At 40.7% G+C, this 15856-nt stretch overlaps 1 protein-coding gene across 9 annotated transcripts in view; it reads right to left on the bottom strand.

Annotated features, from left to right (window-relative positions):
• Nucleotides 1–15856, bottom strand: part of SMS (spermine synthase) — a 66863-nt gene that overhangs the window by 15161 nt on the left and 35846 nt on the right. For 8 of the 9 annotated variants that reach the window (XM_055106235.2, XM_055106239.2, XM_034949382.2 and 5 more), the window contains 5 exons: nucleotides 15004–15179; nucleotides 14132–14286; nucleotides 13280–13369; nucleotides 7822–7936; nucleotides 7018–7097 (listed from right to left, as the gene is read on the bottom strand). In XM_055106235.2, the coding sequence (XP_054962210.1) occupies nucleotides 7018–7097; nucleotides 7822–7936; nucleotides 13280–13369; nucleotides 14132–14286; nucleotides 15004–15179 (616 nt within the window). The remainder of the gene's footprint in view (nucleotides 1–7017; nucleotides 7098–7821; nucleotides 7937–13279; nucleotides 13370–14131; nucleotides 14287–15003; nucleotides 15180–15856) is intronic. The other variant, XM_055106236.2, reaches the window with a different exon arrangement.

Here is a 15856-nt window from a genome sequence, read left to right as displayed (position 1 = left end):
AATTTTCTCAATAACGGTCACCATTATATTACAAATGAAGTATCAAAAATATAGTGTTCTTGATTTCCACAATGGTTTAAACTACAATTCTCCTAAGAGTCTAAAATGTTGACACAGAACTATATTCACCCCCATTTTTTTCCTAGAATCTGTGTATAAGAGAACAAAAGTTTATTCAGGATATATACGATAGGGATATCCCCTAGTTGCACACCTTATCAAAAACTTTCTCTTAACTTCATTATTCTAACATTTCTCCCTTCCCAGTCACCCTATTTTCAGCATCTCCAGCAGCTAGGGGTAGTCAATGAGATATACTGGAAGTCTGCTGGTAGCTGCTGGAAAAGCTTTTGATTCTGAACAAAGAAAGAGCCACCGGCCTCTTCAACTTTCTTCCAAGCTATAACCTAGATGTGATATTTGGAGCTGCAGCAGCCATCCTGTGACCACAAGGGAAAAAAAGGTGAAGATAATCAAGAGATGCCAGCCAAGGTACAGCAGAGCTGCTGAATGGATACAGTATTTGCCTAACTCTAGAGCAATGCTTCTTACACCTTAATGTACATATGATATCACAGGGGATCTTGTTAAAATGTAGATTTGGATTAAGTCTAGGGAAGCATTTATCATCCTCTTAGCACAATTTTCCCCAAATGCTTTTCATTATGAATTTAGAAAACAAAAGTGGTATTTAATACCGCCTATTTCCTTTTAATCTCTGAAGTTGGTATTCACAAGACTACTGAATCCAGGTGGCTGATTCCATTTCTTAAGAAAGTTACTGTTCGCTGGGCATGCTAGCTCAGGCCTGTAATCCCAGAACTTTGGGAGGCTGAGGCAGGTGGATCACCTGAGGTCATGAGTTTGAGACCGGCCTGGCCAACATGGTGAAACCCTGTCTCTACTAAAAAATACAAAAGTTAGCCAGGCGTGGTGGCATGCGCCTGTAACCCCAGCTACTCGGGAGGCTGAGGCAGAAGAACCGCTTGAACCCAGGAGGTGGAGGTTGCAGTGAGCCGAGATGGCGCCATTGCACTCCAGCCGGGGCAACAAGAGCGAAACTCCAATTCAGAAAAAAAAAAAGTTACTATTAATTTGCCTCAAAATAGCCAAGTATAATGCAAGATGAAAATTATTTACAAATAAAGGCAGCCTGTGATGTAAGAACTCCTGAGAATGGCTTTCAAAACCAACCAGCCAGCTAGTCACAGGCAAGAGGTTAGAACTATTCTGAGAGCTGGCCTTGGTGGTTTTAACTTAGCACATTCACTCAATGTGACGTCATCCTTCAGTGCCAGCCTGTTTAGTAACCCATCATCTAGGGTCCTGCAGTGGGATATGGCCATGGCCAAAGTGCCCTTCGCCAGCATGTAATTTGGTTTCAACATCAAGTTCACCATAAGAGCATATAAACACCACACGTGTAATTTAAGATTCACAAATAGAAAACTGCCCAGTTGTTTTTAGAACACATCACCACGGGGGAAGCTATAGAATGAAAATGCCACCAAGGTGCACAGTAAATAGCTTTGCCATCTTAAAATTGACACCACACTCTCTCTTTATAGAGGTTATATGGGAAGACTTCCTTACACAGACTGTGGTAAGAAAATAGGAAAGTTTCCATTTGTTCTTTCCCAACATTGTCAAGAAGTTTCAAAGAAGAAGAAAACACACACCACAAATAGACACCTACCCCAAAAAAGTAACATGATACATTTCACTTTCCTGTCTATTTAAATGGAATGACATTTTTTCTTTTTAAGAGAAACAAATGGGAGATGCAGAATAAAAATCTAATAGCAAAGAATTAAGCACTCATTAAGGATAAGAAGAAGGGATGGAACAAGGGGTGGGGTCACACCTGGCACTATCGAAGAAAAAGGGGCTCACTGCCCAATGTGCTTGAAGTCAATATTAGGACACTGGGGTTTTAAGAAAAGCAAAGCTTATTTTAATTTCTTTTCAGAGACAGGGTCTTGCTGTGTTGCCCAGGCTGAAGTACAGCGCTGTGAACATAGCTCAGTGCAGCCTCAAACTCCTGGCCTCAAGCAATCCTCCCGCCTTAGCCTCCCCAAATGCTGGGATTACAAGCATAAGCCACCGTGCCTGGCCTAAGAAAAGCTTTTTATTGTAAGTCAACTAACAAGGAGACAGGAGTCCAGCTTAAATATGTCTCCCTGTGTTGGGCTTACAGGCAGTCCTTTTATTAGAAAAGGTTTAAGGGGCCAGGTGTGGCGGCTCACACCTATAATCCTAACACTTTGGAGGCCGAGGCAGGCAGATCACTTCAGGTCAGGAGTTCGAGAGCAGCATGGCCAACATGGTGAAATCCCATCTCTTCTAAAAATACAAAAATTAGCCAGGTGAGGTGGCTCACACCTGTAATCCCAGCTACTCGGAAGGCTGAGGCAGGAGAGGTGCTTGAACCTGGGAGGCAAAGGTTGCAGTGAGCAGTGATCAAGCCACTGTACTCTAGCCTGGGCCACAGAGTGAGACTCCATCTCTGTCTCAACAACAACAACAACAAAAAGTTTAAAGGGTAGGTTCTGAGATGTGCAGGTGATTGATTCGTGGATGGAAAGCAAAGGGTAGATCTGGAAAATCCTCAGGCGTGTATAGTTATCTCTTTATGCCCACTAATGGGTCTTGTGTGCAAACTTGAGGGCGGGGAAGTGGTTAGCATGAAGCAAGTGGTGGAAACTTAGGCTGTGACATCAGCAAGCTTGTTCTGTGCAAATTCTAATTGGCCATATTGGTTTTAACAGATTTTAGCCAATGTTCTCTCTTAAGTGGAGGGAGTTTCAGTGTTTCAGCAAGCTGTTTCTTTTTTTACCCGTAATCCTGCAAAGTCAAGATTTTATTAGTCATTGGTTTCTTTAACCCTTTGAGGCTTCACTATGGGATTAAATCCAAATTCGATAGCTTCAGTTCTAGAAAGTTCTTTTCCCCATGTTAGGTGTGGACAGGTGACATTTGCTTTTGTTTATTTTAGAGGTGGGGTCTTCACTATGTTGCCCAGGCTGTCCTCGAACTCCTGGGCTCAAGCAATCCTCCTGAGTAGTTAGGATTACAGGCACATGACACCTCAGTAACAGGTGCAGAAGAATACATCCTTAGCAACTTTTATCCAGTTCAAAAGCAAGTAAAATTAAATAGTATAATGATTTAGGAAATCATACATGTAAGAACCATCTATAAAATGCAGAAATGGAAAAAAGTGAGACCAAAGATGGGTTGCTTCTAGAAGGCAAGCAGAAAGGAGAGAGAAATATAACTTACAGTTTTTTTTAAATGGGGCTGTGGGGAGACAAGAGAGGAAGGTCAAGTCCCAGGATCTGCCTCCTAGGTTCCATGAAAACACTTCCTCCCCAATTCAAATTCTATTGGCCCACCTTGATTCCCACGTCCCTCCACGATGCATTCCCCAGCTTCCTGGGATGCTGACAAGGCTGCCTTCAGGCAGCCACAGTAACACCAATGACATCACGAACTCACAGCTAGCAGTTTTGGGTGGGAACATTTAGCTTTTGTAAAACACAACATTTTCATCCCACCCTTAACCTGACTCCTTTTTTTTTTTTTTTTTTTTGAGACGGAGTCTCGCTCTGTCGCCCAGGCTGGACTGCAGTGGCGTGATCTCGGCTCACTGCAAGCTCCGCCTCCTGGGTTCACGCCATTCTCCTGCCTCAGCCTCCCGAGTAGCTGGGACTACAGGCGTCTGCCACCGCGCCCGGCTAATTTTTTGTATTTTTAGTAGAGACGGGGTTTCACCATGTTAGCCAGGATGATCTTTATCTCCTGATCTCGTGATCCTCCTGCCTCGGCCTCCCAAAGTGCTGGGATTACAGGCGTGAGCCACCGCACCCGGCCAACCTGACTCCAGTTCTAAGCTGCACACTTGGGCAAAGCGGGTGGGCATGCCAAGAATCTGGGTTACCTCCTAAGCGTGTCACCTGGCAGTTAAAAAAAAACTGCACTGTGGCAACTACATCAATACATCCTGAGTCAAATCACTTGCTTTTTCACTTAATTACTACTTCTTGAAAGGGCTATACATGCCAGTCCACATAAATCTTACCATGTGACAGTGTCAATCACCAAATGTACTGAATGAACCCCAGGTGTTACATAATGAGACTGTTTTGTGGTTCCAACTGTAATGAACATGGGGACAAAAAACATGTCATATGTCTTTTGGACAATTCTTAGAAACCAAGACAGCCCTGGGCATACAATCCTTTTGATTTTGGTAAAAAGTCTATTGACAAAGGCAAGATATCAAAGCCTGGGTCATTAATATTCACAAATGGGCTGTGGTAGTATTCTAAGCAAGTATTCTATTAGCCTTTCATACTAAGATACCAGCTCTCCATAGGAGGCAGCCTGCCATGCCAATATTCAGAACAAAAGAAGAACAGCCACTCGGCTGTAGTAGACAACAGGTGGACTTAGTGTGGCTGTCTTCTTTTGTCCTGCCTTTTGTACCACAGACTGACTAGTTTGTAGTGGATCCAAATTTTTTTCAGTCTCTTTTTGTTCAAGATCCCAGAGCCTCACATTTTTCCTTGATTAATTTAAGCTGCTTGAGATTTCCTTTTATGTATTTGCAGAAACCTAAAAGAAAAAATTCTGCCTGGGCACGGTCACTCATGGCAGTAATCTCAACACTTCAGGAGGCTGATGGAGGAGGATTACTCGAATCTAGGAGTTTAAGGCCAACCTGGGCAACATAGTGAGACCTCATCTCTACAAAAATTAGCCAGGCATGGCAATGGATGCCTGAAATCCCAGCACTTTGCGAGGGCAAAGCAGGATGATCACTTCAGTCTGGGAGGTTGAGGCTGCAATGAGTGCCACTGTGCCACTGCACTCCAGCCTAGGCTACAGACCAAGAACTTACCTCAAAAAAATGAAAAGAAAAAATTTCCATATGCTCTGCTTAAAAAGTACCCATCATGGCTGGGCGCAGTGGCTCACGCCTGTAATCCCAGCACTTTGGGAGGCCGAGGGGGGCGTATCACCTGAGGTTGGGAGTTCGAGACCAGCCTGACCAACATAGAGAAACTCCATCTCTACTAAAAATACAAAAAATCAGCCGGGCGTGGTGGCACATGCCTATAATCCCAGCTACTCAGGAGGCTGAGGCAGGAGAATCGCTTGAACCCAGGAGGTGGAGGTTGCGGTGAGCTGAGATCACGCCATTGCACTCCAGCCTGGGAAACAAGAGCGCATCTCAAAAAAAAAAAAAAAAACCATCATAAGTCCAACTTGCTTCTTTACAATAAGAAAGCTTCATTTGAGCAGGTTTCACTGGTTTCCTATAAGACAGGGATCAGCAAACTTTCTCTGTAAAAGGTCTGATAGAAAATATTTTAGGCTGTGCAGATCATACAGTATCTACCACAACTACTCAGTACAAAAGCAGCCACAGACACTATGTAATAAATGGGCGTGTCTGCATGCCAAGAAAACTTTACAAACATGCAAGCAGGAGGCCAGATTTGGCCCAATGTTTGCAGACTCCTGCTTTAAATAGTTATATCCATCTACAGCATGTCTGTAAAAATCATTTCTAAATGTTGTGGGGGGCAGAGACACTCCATTCATTGATAGTGCTTTGCTCTCCTCAAAGCCTCTGAACAATTTCGCCAAGCGCAAAGTCCAAGATTAAGCACAATGTGCTTGCAGGTCTTGCACGCAGAGGGAAGAGGGGAACAACAGGATAGGCTGGAGCCTGAATCAAGATGTCTCTCAGAAATGCTAAGTTGTTTTCAGCATTAGTAATCTCAGATTCCATAAAATGTCCAGGATAGGGTCTGCTGGCAGACACCTCCTCAGAAGGTTAAAGTTAAAACCTCTACCTGTTCCTGACTTTTTTTTTTTTTTTTGAGATGGAGTCTTGCTCTATGGCCCAGGCTGGAGTATAGTGGTGCAATCTCGGCTCACTGCAACCTCCGCCTCCCAGGTTCAAGCAATTTCCTGCCTCAGCCTCCTGAGTAGCTGGGATTACAGGCTGCTGCCACCATGCCTGGCTAATTTTTGTATTTTTAGTAGAGATGGGATTTCACCATGTTGGCCAGGCTGGTCTCGAACTCCTGACCTCAGATAATCCAACTGCCTCGGCCTCCCAAAGTGCTAGGATTACAGGCGTAAGCCACCACACCTGGCCTGTTCCTGACATTTAAATACAGTATACTAATACTGTGTTTATTTTTGAGTCAAGGTCTCACTCTGTCACCCAGGCTGGAGGGCAGTGGCACGATCACAGCTCACTACAGCTTCAACCTCCCAGGCTCAAACAATCCTCCCACCTCAGCCTCCAGAGTTAGGACTACAGGCATGCACCACCATACCCAGCTAATTTTTTAAACTTTTTGTAGAGATGGAGTCTTACTATGTTGTCCAGGCTGTCAGTACTTTTTTTTTTTTAAATGGAGGAGGGGATTTTCCTGTAAACTCAGAATAATTCAGAGATCCAGAGTGCAATGCTACATAAGTGCTTATCTTATGTTTATGCATCAAGGAATTTTGTACCAAGAGACTGGATTATCAATTAGCTGTCTTTGCTGTCATTTTCAAAATTTTGTTAAGGATTTCAATAGGAGATATATATGTATATTTTTAACCCCAATTAATGTAATCTTTAAAGTTTAAGTTTAGAATCCCCTAGAGAATGAGAAAAACACCACAATCTGCTTCCATCTGGTGGCAGGAGTACACAGTACAGCCAGAGCTTTGTCATCAAGTGTATGTTGATGAGGGGAGGGGAAAAAAGAAAATCAGTCTGTGTCTCCATCTGGTGGCAGCAGCTCATACTACAGCGAAAGACCAGGGCTGATAACTCATTAATTCCCAACAGACAACAGGTCAACTTAGAAGCTTACTGTTTGAAAGAACATAATCCGATGATGCCGCTCTATCCTTAATAGATATACATTTCAAAAATGTGCATTCAGATTTCAAAACAGGAAAGTCTTAGAGCGTTTTGAGGGAAAAAACTGTTAAGTAGCCTACCTGTGTAAAATATTTCCCATCCTGTTTCAACACTTTCATTGAGAGGTCAAGAATCAGTCTGAGAAACTCCCATGTGGAATCTGAATGTTTAAAAGAACAAGTTTCATAAATATGGGTTTGTATGTATCCACAACATCTGAAGTAAAATATTCGAATACTCAATACCAAAAGAGGAAAAAGAAAAAGAGCCACGAGTGTAAGACCCACTATTCAAAGAGCTTGTTCATGAACGATAATGAAATTGATTTTGGATGCCAAAATCACATCCACCTAGCACTGCTCGCTCTCAAAATACCAACAGATTTGACACAAAGGCAGTGGCTGAAACGTGAAAGAAAACTGCTTTAAATAAGGGGGCAAGCAGCAAAATCCTGAGAGAAATTCAGAGCCTGCAAACTCAGCAGGAACTTGAGTTTATAGAAAAAACACGAACTAGCTGTGATTTGGAACAAACATCTGGTTTGAGAAAGGGAATTATCTATGTTGTTGCTTAGATAAGTGACCAGTTTGTACCAATACAGGTTGAAAATCACATAATTTAAATAAATTGTCAAATGATTTACTGTCTCATTAAGGTAATGAGTCATTTTACTTCATTTTTGTTTCAAATGACTGAATTAGTTCACTCATTTAGTGGCAGAACAGGAATTGAAGCCAAATCCAGTCATCTTTCCACCATGGACCTCAATTTAACTCCCTTTTTCAAAAACGTGAGAGAACTACACAATCTCTAGGATCCTTTCACCCTCACATGGTGCCAAGAGAAACATTTCCATCATAAATATCTTGGTTAAAAAAATCTACCTTCTTCTGGAGACGTGGAGATTGGAACAGCTGTCAAATCATTAATCACATAATCAAATTCTCTCCCTTCTTTGGCGTACCTCTTCAGTACCGGGATACAGTCTTCTATTAGAACCTTCCAGAAAGAACAGGAATAGATGAGTGAGCCAACATGTGGATGTAGTTAAACAAAAAACAATAGTAAAGGAAGGAGGAAAAAAGCGCCAAGTATGGGCTTATATCCACAGCATCTGCTACAGGAACCAAAAAACTTTCATCTATGTCTGTTAACAGCAAAAATTAAGTGCTTACCATATATGCTTTATATGCCTTCTCATTTCAATAAAACAACAATCCTAGAGGCACTATTATCATCCCATTTTACCAATGCAGAAACAAACTTGAGGTGTTATCCAGCTTGCCCACAGATCCACGAAGTATACCTATTACTATCTGAAAGCCAACTTCATACTTTCATCTCTAATCTATACTGCCTCTCCTATCACTATTTGTATCTTCTTTTAATTTTTATTTTTTTAATTAATAAACTATTTTTAAAAAGTTTTTCTAGAGACAGGGTCTCACTACGTTGCCCAGGCTGGTCTTGAACTCCTGGACTCAAGCAATCTGCCCACCTCAGACTCTCATAGTGCTAGGATTAGAGGCATGAGCCACCGTACCCAGCCTAATTTTTCTTCTATACTAAGCACTGAATGACTTCATTGTTTATGGATTCACTTTTGCATCTTACTCAAACTATTAACATGTTATTTCTCAATTTTTCTCTAACGCTTGGGCTACTGCTAATAAAGCTATATATAACAGCTCCCACCATCAGAGTCAATAAAGAGACCAGCTGGAATTCCCATACAGATCATATATAGTTAACACAGGAAAGAAGTTTGAGGTTGGCTGTATCTTTGAAGTACTGAGGCTCTATGCTGGGGACACATCTGGATCTAAGCAACATCCTGAACTAAACAGGAGTTACTGTCATCTTTTAGTTTTCTAATTCAAAAAAAAATACATTAAGTAAAAGAAAAATTAAATATAATAGTCAGAAACCAAGAGTTTAAGAGTTTGCCAGGCTGGGGTCAGTGGCCCAACACCTGTAATCCCAGTACTTTGGGAAGTTGAGGTGGGCGGAACGCTGGAGCCCAGGAGTACTAGAGCAGCCTGGGCAACATGGTGAAAGCCCGTCTCTAGAAAAAAAAAGAAAAATCAGCTTGGCCTAGTGGTTATCTGCCTGTAGTCCCGGCTACTCAGGAAGTTGAGGTGGGAGGATCGCTTGAGCCCGGGAGTTCGAGGCTGTAGTGAGCCATGATCATCGCGCACCACTGTGCTCCAGCCTGAGTGACAGAGCAAGACCTTGTCTCAAAAAAAAAAAAAAAAAAAAAAGTTCACCACAATTCCCTAAGATAACCTATCCCATGTTATTTCTCATCATTCCTCTTATAGCCTCACAGTTATAATTTTAAGAAACTGGGACTTTTCTGTCCTATTGTTTTATAACTTGCCTCAATGCATCATACAAGTCCAACTATGGAAAAATATAGGAGGTACTAACACCACCGTTGCTTTCAATCCATGTATTAATCCTGTTTGATATGCTCATATTTTTTCCATACGTTCACACAGATTCTTACAAATACTTGCACACAAACACCAATGTATGTTCTCTTTTGTAAAATTTGAATCCCACACATCATTTGGAACTTGAACATTTCACCCAACATCTCTCCAGGTAATAACACAAATTTTAAAAAATACACCATTCCACTAAAAGCATTCTTTCTGTTGTCATTGCCAAGCCTTGGCCACTACAAGCACAGCTATAATAAAACCTTGTAGTGACACCTTTTTAACTGTGGGCTGTGTGCTCAAACACCGGGTAGAAGCCATGTGTTCCGGTTTTGATAGCAATTCACACGCCAACCAGCAATGCATATGAGCACCTGTCTCCCCACAACCTCCCCGGCATGGGATATTGCCCCTCTACTAAATTTTGTGAAGTCTGTTGCTAATGTTTTCACAAGAACTTCCTGGGCCACCAACAGGGTTGACCGTCTTGTGGTACTTTTTTTTTTTTTTTTTTTTTTTTGAGACAAGTCTTGCTCTGTCGCCCAGGCTGGAGTGCAGTGATGCGATCTGGGCTCACTGCAAGCTCTGCCTCCCGGGTTCACGCCATTCTCCTGCCTCAGCCTCCCGAGTAGCTGAGACTACAGGTGCCCGCCACCACGCCCAGCTAATTTTTTTTTGTTTTTAGTGGAGACGGGGTTTCACTATGTTAGCCAGGATGGTCTCAATCTCCTGACCTCGTGATCCGCCCACCTCAGCCTCCCAAAGTGCTGGGATTACAGGCGTGAGCCACTGCGCCCGGCCTGTCTTGTGGTACTTTTTACAGGTTATTTGACTTATTCTGAGAAGTACCAGTAAATATCCTCTATACCTTTTTAAATTTAGCTAACTTCATTTCTAAGTTGTAGGGACTCTGCATTATTCAAGGGATCAATTCCCTGTCATGCTTGTTACTAGTCTTTCTTCTAGTCTGACTTTTGGCTTGGTAATGACAACATTATAATACCATTAACAGTTTGAGTGTCCTATCTTTAAGAGATTTCTGAACTCCAAGGTTAAGTACTCTAAATTGTCTTAAATGTATTAGTTTTTACATTTAGAGCCTAAGTCACCAAAATTCCTATTTCTATTGTTAGCTAACTTGGTTCTCATGCAGATGGATAATTTCTTATACCGGCATCACACACTAACTCAACTAAAGCTTTTCCCAAGTCAACTGAAATGTATCTTAGACCATATTAGCAGTGTGTAGGAATACATACTCAGACCTGTTCAAGTTCCTCTGACATTCCTAGGTCCTTGTGTATTCCTTTCATACTTCCTATTTGATTATCGTGCCTTATAGTACATTAACAACAAATAGGACATATTTCGCTTCACACTATGATTCTTTTTTCAAGTTTTCTTGGGTATTCTTAGATACTTATTTTTACAAATCAACTTCAAAATCAGTTGGTCTACTTTTAAACCCCTACCCCCTCCTTGGGATTACTCATAATAAATTGGGAAGAATAGACATTGTTCCTTTTTTTTTTTTTGAGACGGAATCTTGCTCTGCCACCCAGGCTGGAGTGCAGTGGTGCAATCTTGGCTCACTGCAACCTCCACCTCCCGGGTTCAAGCAATTCTCCTGCCTCAGCCTCCAGAGTAGCTAGATTATAAGCACCCACCACCACGTCGGGCTAATTTTTGTATTTTTAGTAGACACGGGATTCCACCATGTTGACCAGGCTGTTCTCCAACTCCTGACTTCAAGTGATCCACCCACCTCGGCCTCCCAAAGTGCTGGGATTACAGGTGAGCCACCACGCCCGGCCTGTTCTTTCAATACAAGAAATACAGCATGCCTCTCCACATATTCAGACTTTGATGTCTTTCAATAACATCTTAACATAATTCATACCAGTCTCACAATACCATTCTTGTTAAATATATTCCTAGGAATTTAACACTTGATTACTTTGAAAGGAAATGGGTGGGAAGGAAATCCTATTTAAATGAGTTAGCATTTAGTATAGAGAAAAAATCTAGGCTGGCTTTATCCAATCACTTTATCAAATTCTCATTAATTCAAATAATTTCCTATGTAAGTTTCCTGGATTTTCTAGTATTCACATCATCTACAAATAATTAGATTTATACTGTTTTCATCTACTTTACTATCTCAGCTACCTCAAAAAATAATGTTGAAAAAGATAATAGGCATCCTCATCTTCTTCCTATTTTCAGTGGAAATGGCTTTTGCTATCTATTATATTTTCTATTTTTCTATTTACCACAACCTAAGTTTCTATTAACGTTCAGGTAGTTTCATCTCTATTGCAATTTTATTTTATTCAAGTAATTTATAATTTAACTTTTATTTTAGATTCAGGAAGTACATGTACAGATTTGTTAGATGGAAATATATATATATGTGTATATATATATGTGTATATATATATATGTGTGTGTATATATATATTTTTTTTTTTTGGAGACAGTCTCCCTCTGTTGCCCAGGCTGGAGTGCAGTGGTGCAATCCCAGCTCACTGCAACCTCCACCTTCCGGGTTCAAGCGATTCTCCTGCCTCAGCCTTCCATGTAGCTGGAATTACAGGCACACACCGCCACACCTGGCTAATTTTACATGGCTATACTGCATTAGTTTTTATTTAAAATGACTGCTAAATATTCTCAAATTCTTTGTCATCTGTTATTTTCCTCCTTTAAATTATTCACCTAACGAATTAAGTTGACAGATTTCTTAAAATTGAAATCTTTACACTTCTAACTAAATCCTACTTGAGCATAATATAGACTTAATTTGCCAGATTTAGCTTATTATTTTACTTGGAAATTTTGTACATATGTAAAAGCAATCTTTAGCTTTGTGTACTACTTGATTTTTACTAAGGTTTCTTTTTTATTATTATTATAAGGTTTTTTTTTTTTGAGACATTCTCGCTCTGCAGCCCAAGCTGGAGTTAGAATGGCGATCATTAAAAAGTCAGGAAGCAACAGATGCTGGAGAGGATGTGGAGAAATAGGAACACTTTTATACTGTTGGTGGGAGTGTAAATTAGTTCAACCATTGTAGAAGACAGCGTAGCGATTCCTCAAGGATCTAGGACTAGAAATACCATTTGACCCAGCGATCACATTACTGGGTATACATACAAAGGATTATAAGTCATTCTACTATAAAGACACATGCACACGTATATTTATTGCGGCACTATTCACAATAGCAAAGACTTGGAACCAACCCAAATGCCCATTAAGGATAGGCTGGATAAAGAAAATGTGGCACATATATGCCATGGAATACTATGCAGCCATAAAAAAGAATGAGTTCATGTCCTCTGCAGGGACATGGATGAAGCTGGAAACCATCATTCTCAGCAAACTAACACAAGAACGGAAAACCAAACACCGCATGTTCTCACTCCTAAGTGTAAGCTGAACAATGAGAACACATGGACACAGGGAGGGGAACATCACACACCGGGGCCGATCGGAGGTAGGGGTCTAGGGGAAGGATAGCATTAGGAGAAATACCTAACGCATGCAGGGCTTAAAACCTAGATGATGGGTTCATAGGTGCAGCAAACCACCATGGCACGTGTATACCTATGTAACAAACCTGTACATTCTGCACATGTACCGTAGAACTGAAAGTATAATAAAAAAAAAAAAAGAATTAATTTTATTTAATTCAGAGAATCTGGAGTTGGTGCTTTCCCATCATTGGTACGTGTGCACCCTAAATACAAATATACATATAACTCATATGAAGAGACAGATGATGTATTTATCTTCTCAACCAACTATACTAAAAGCTGTTTTAATAAGGCACAATTCTGATCAATAACTTATATTATTAGTTCACTTAAAACTACATTATCCAGAAAACAATTACCTGATAGCAGTCTCCTTTAAGATTGTCTAAGACATCGCCACACGTTTTTCGCATGTATTTCTTACACCCATCAATCACCATTTGGTCAATGTCCGCAACAGGTTAAGGAGAATTTGGGTATATCAAAGAATTCTGAAATAGTAATACTTTAAAGAAAGGATTAAGACAAACAAAGGTTTTATAATACTAACTTGGGTATCACAAATTTAACAAAATGATGAATGAGGCAGTGACTTTATTTTCACACTAAGGACACTCAAAAGGAACTTAATCTTCTTTTCTCCTCATGAGATGGCTTTAGAGAAGCCATTTTGGAAACTGCTAGGCAGCAGACACAGTATCAAAGTCCTTTGCTCTTTAATCCTCAACTAGGTAGATTATTTGTTTGTTTTTGAGACAGAGTCTTACTGTCACCCAGGCTGGAGTGAAGTTGCGCAATCTTGGCTTACTGCAACCTCTGCCACCTAGGGTTCAAGCAATTCTCCTGTCTCAGCCTCCCGAGTAGCTGGGATTACAGGTGCCCGCCACCATGCCTGGCTAATTTTTGTAATTTTAGTAGAGATAGGGTTTCGCCATGTTGATCAGGCTGGTCTTGAACTCCTGACCTCAGGTGATCCACCCGCCTCGGCCTCCCAAAGTGCTAGGATTACAGGCATGAGCCACTGTGCCCAGCTGATTATTTCTTTGTTGATGGCCACATAAAAGGGTACTGTTACTAAATTGTCTGTTCAAGGCAGTCTAGGTAACACATTTGCCTCTAGTCTGTGGTAACATTAATTTGAGTTGTGAGACACTGAAGGAAGGAAACAAAAGAAGCCCACTGAACTTGTTCTCTTATACAACAAAGGATATCTCTACCATAGTGACCATCTTTGGTTTTAGTTTGACTATTTCACACAATATGCCTCCGTCTCCACCTCCCAGAATGAGTACATCTTTGCCAGTGTAATCTTCTTTGCCACTGCCCATGATGGCCCGGGTATATGCCAAATCACTCTCTGCCAAATCTAGGGAGGAGAAACAGATCCAAATGGTGAGTCTACCTTAACACACAAACCACCTGGCCCCACCACACTGAAGAGCTGGGATCTAGACCAAAATGTAAATTTTTCATTTTCAATTTTTTAAAACTGTGAACAATTTGCAAGCTTTTTTTCCATTGAGGACTTTTTCATCAACCCTGACCATCTGACACCTAATACAAATGGACATTAGTCAGTGGGAAGAAAACCCAGCCTTAAAAATGTGTCAATATACCGAATAACTAAAAGCAATTACATCTTTACAAATGAAATAATATGATGTCTGTGAGCTGCTTCAAAATAATATGACAGGGACAAAGTGGACTGGGGTTTAGGTAAAATAAGACTGGCTAGGAGGTGGTAATTGTTCACACTCGATGGTAAGTACATGTGGGTTCATCACACTAGTTTGTCTACTTAGGTTTGAATTGTTCTGTAACAAAAAGTTTTTTTAATATGCAAATGCATTTTCTTTTGAAATACAATCCAAATACTCATCACTAAGGAAGCAATGTCAAGACAAAGTTTATGTGAAAGCCCAGACAATCCACAGGTTAATATGACATAAATGTGCATCTCAAAAACCAGCAGTGTCAAAAACAAACTCAAACAAATCCACAACAGTAGTAATTGTCAGGAAAACACCATCATTCAACACATCACCACTTTGTTACGTGATCGGGGCAGGGATGGAATACTTACTAACATCCCCACTAAGGATGAGAATATTTCCAAACTGCTTCGAGTGTAGAATTTTTATATTTTGATAAGGTGAATCTTCGTCATATACCACTTCATCTATGTCATATTCAACCAGGCGCCCATCGGCGGTGGGCCAATATCTGTCGATGGCTCCTCCTCGCACTATGGGTGGTAATCTGGAAAAAAGAGAAAAACAGAAATGTACCTTACTAGAACACTGCCTTACAAGTGGAGCCAGGATGAAGAGTGTGCAAAAGAAAGCCACATGACTGCCGACTTTTGACAAGCACAAAACGAATCCAAAGCTTGGGCTTTTAGTTTTATATAATCACGGCCACCACCAAATGTTGACAACTATTGTACACAGTTCACTTTTTAAAAAATCCTGTCATGCTTTAGATTTTCTCTAACAAAAAGCTGAAGGAGAAGATGGCCACTGCACACTTCATATTTCAAATGCTCCAGCAGCATCTGTCTCTTAAGACTATCTACATAACTACATGGACATTACCACATTTACACCAGCTCACATGGGTATGATATGGTTATCTAGTACAGAGTCCATCTTCAAGTGTCCCCAGTTATATCCTTTATAGATGTTCTGCTCTTGAATAAAGGCTCATACACTGCATTTCCCTATTTTTTTTCTTTTTTATCCTCATGTAACGTAGAATTTTTTTTTTTACTGGTATGTTTCATGACACTGATATCTCCAAGTACAGACCAGCTATTCTGCTGAAAAATGACTCGTGGGTTTACCTGATAATCTCTCACTCTTCATGGTTAGAATCAGGTTGACATATATTACACAGGCATCACATCAGGAACACAAGATGTGTATCTGTCCTATTAT

Source organism: Pan paniscus, chromosome X, assembly GCF_029289425.2.
Source record: "Pan paniscus chromosome X, NHGRI_mPanPan1-v2.0_pri, whole genome shotgun sequence".
Classification (NCBI taxonomy): domain Eukaryota; kingdom Metazoa; phylum Chordata; class Mammalia; order Primates; family Hominidae; genus Pan; species Pan paniscus.
Note: the sequence above shows the minus strand (reverse complement) of the source record. Positions and strands in the feature narration are given on the sequence as shown.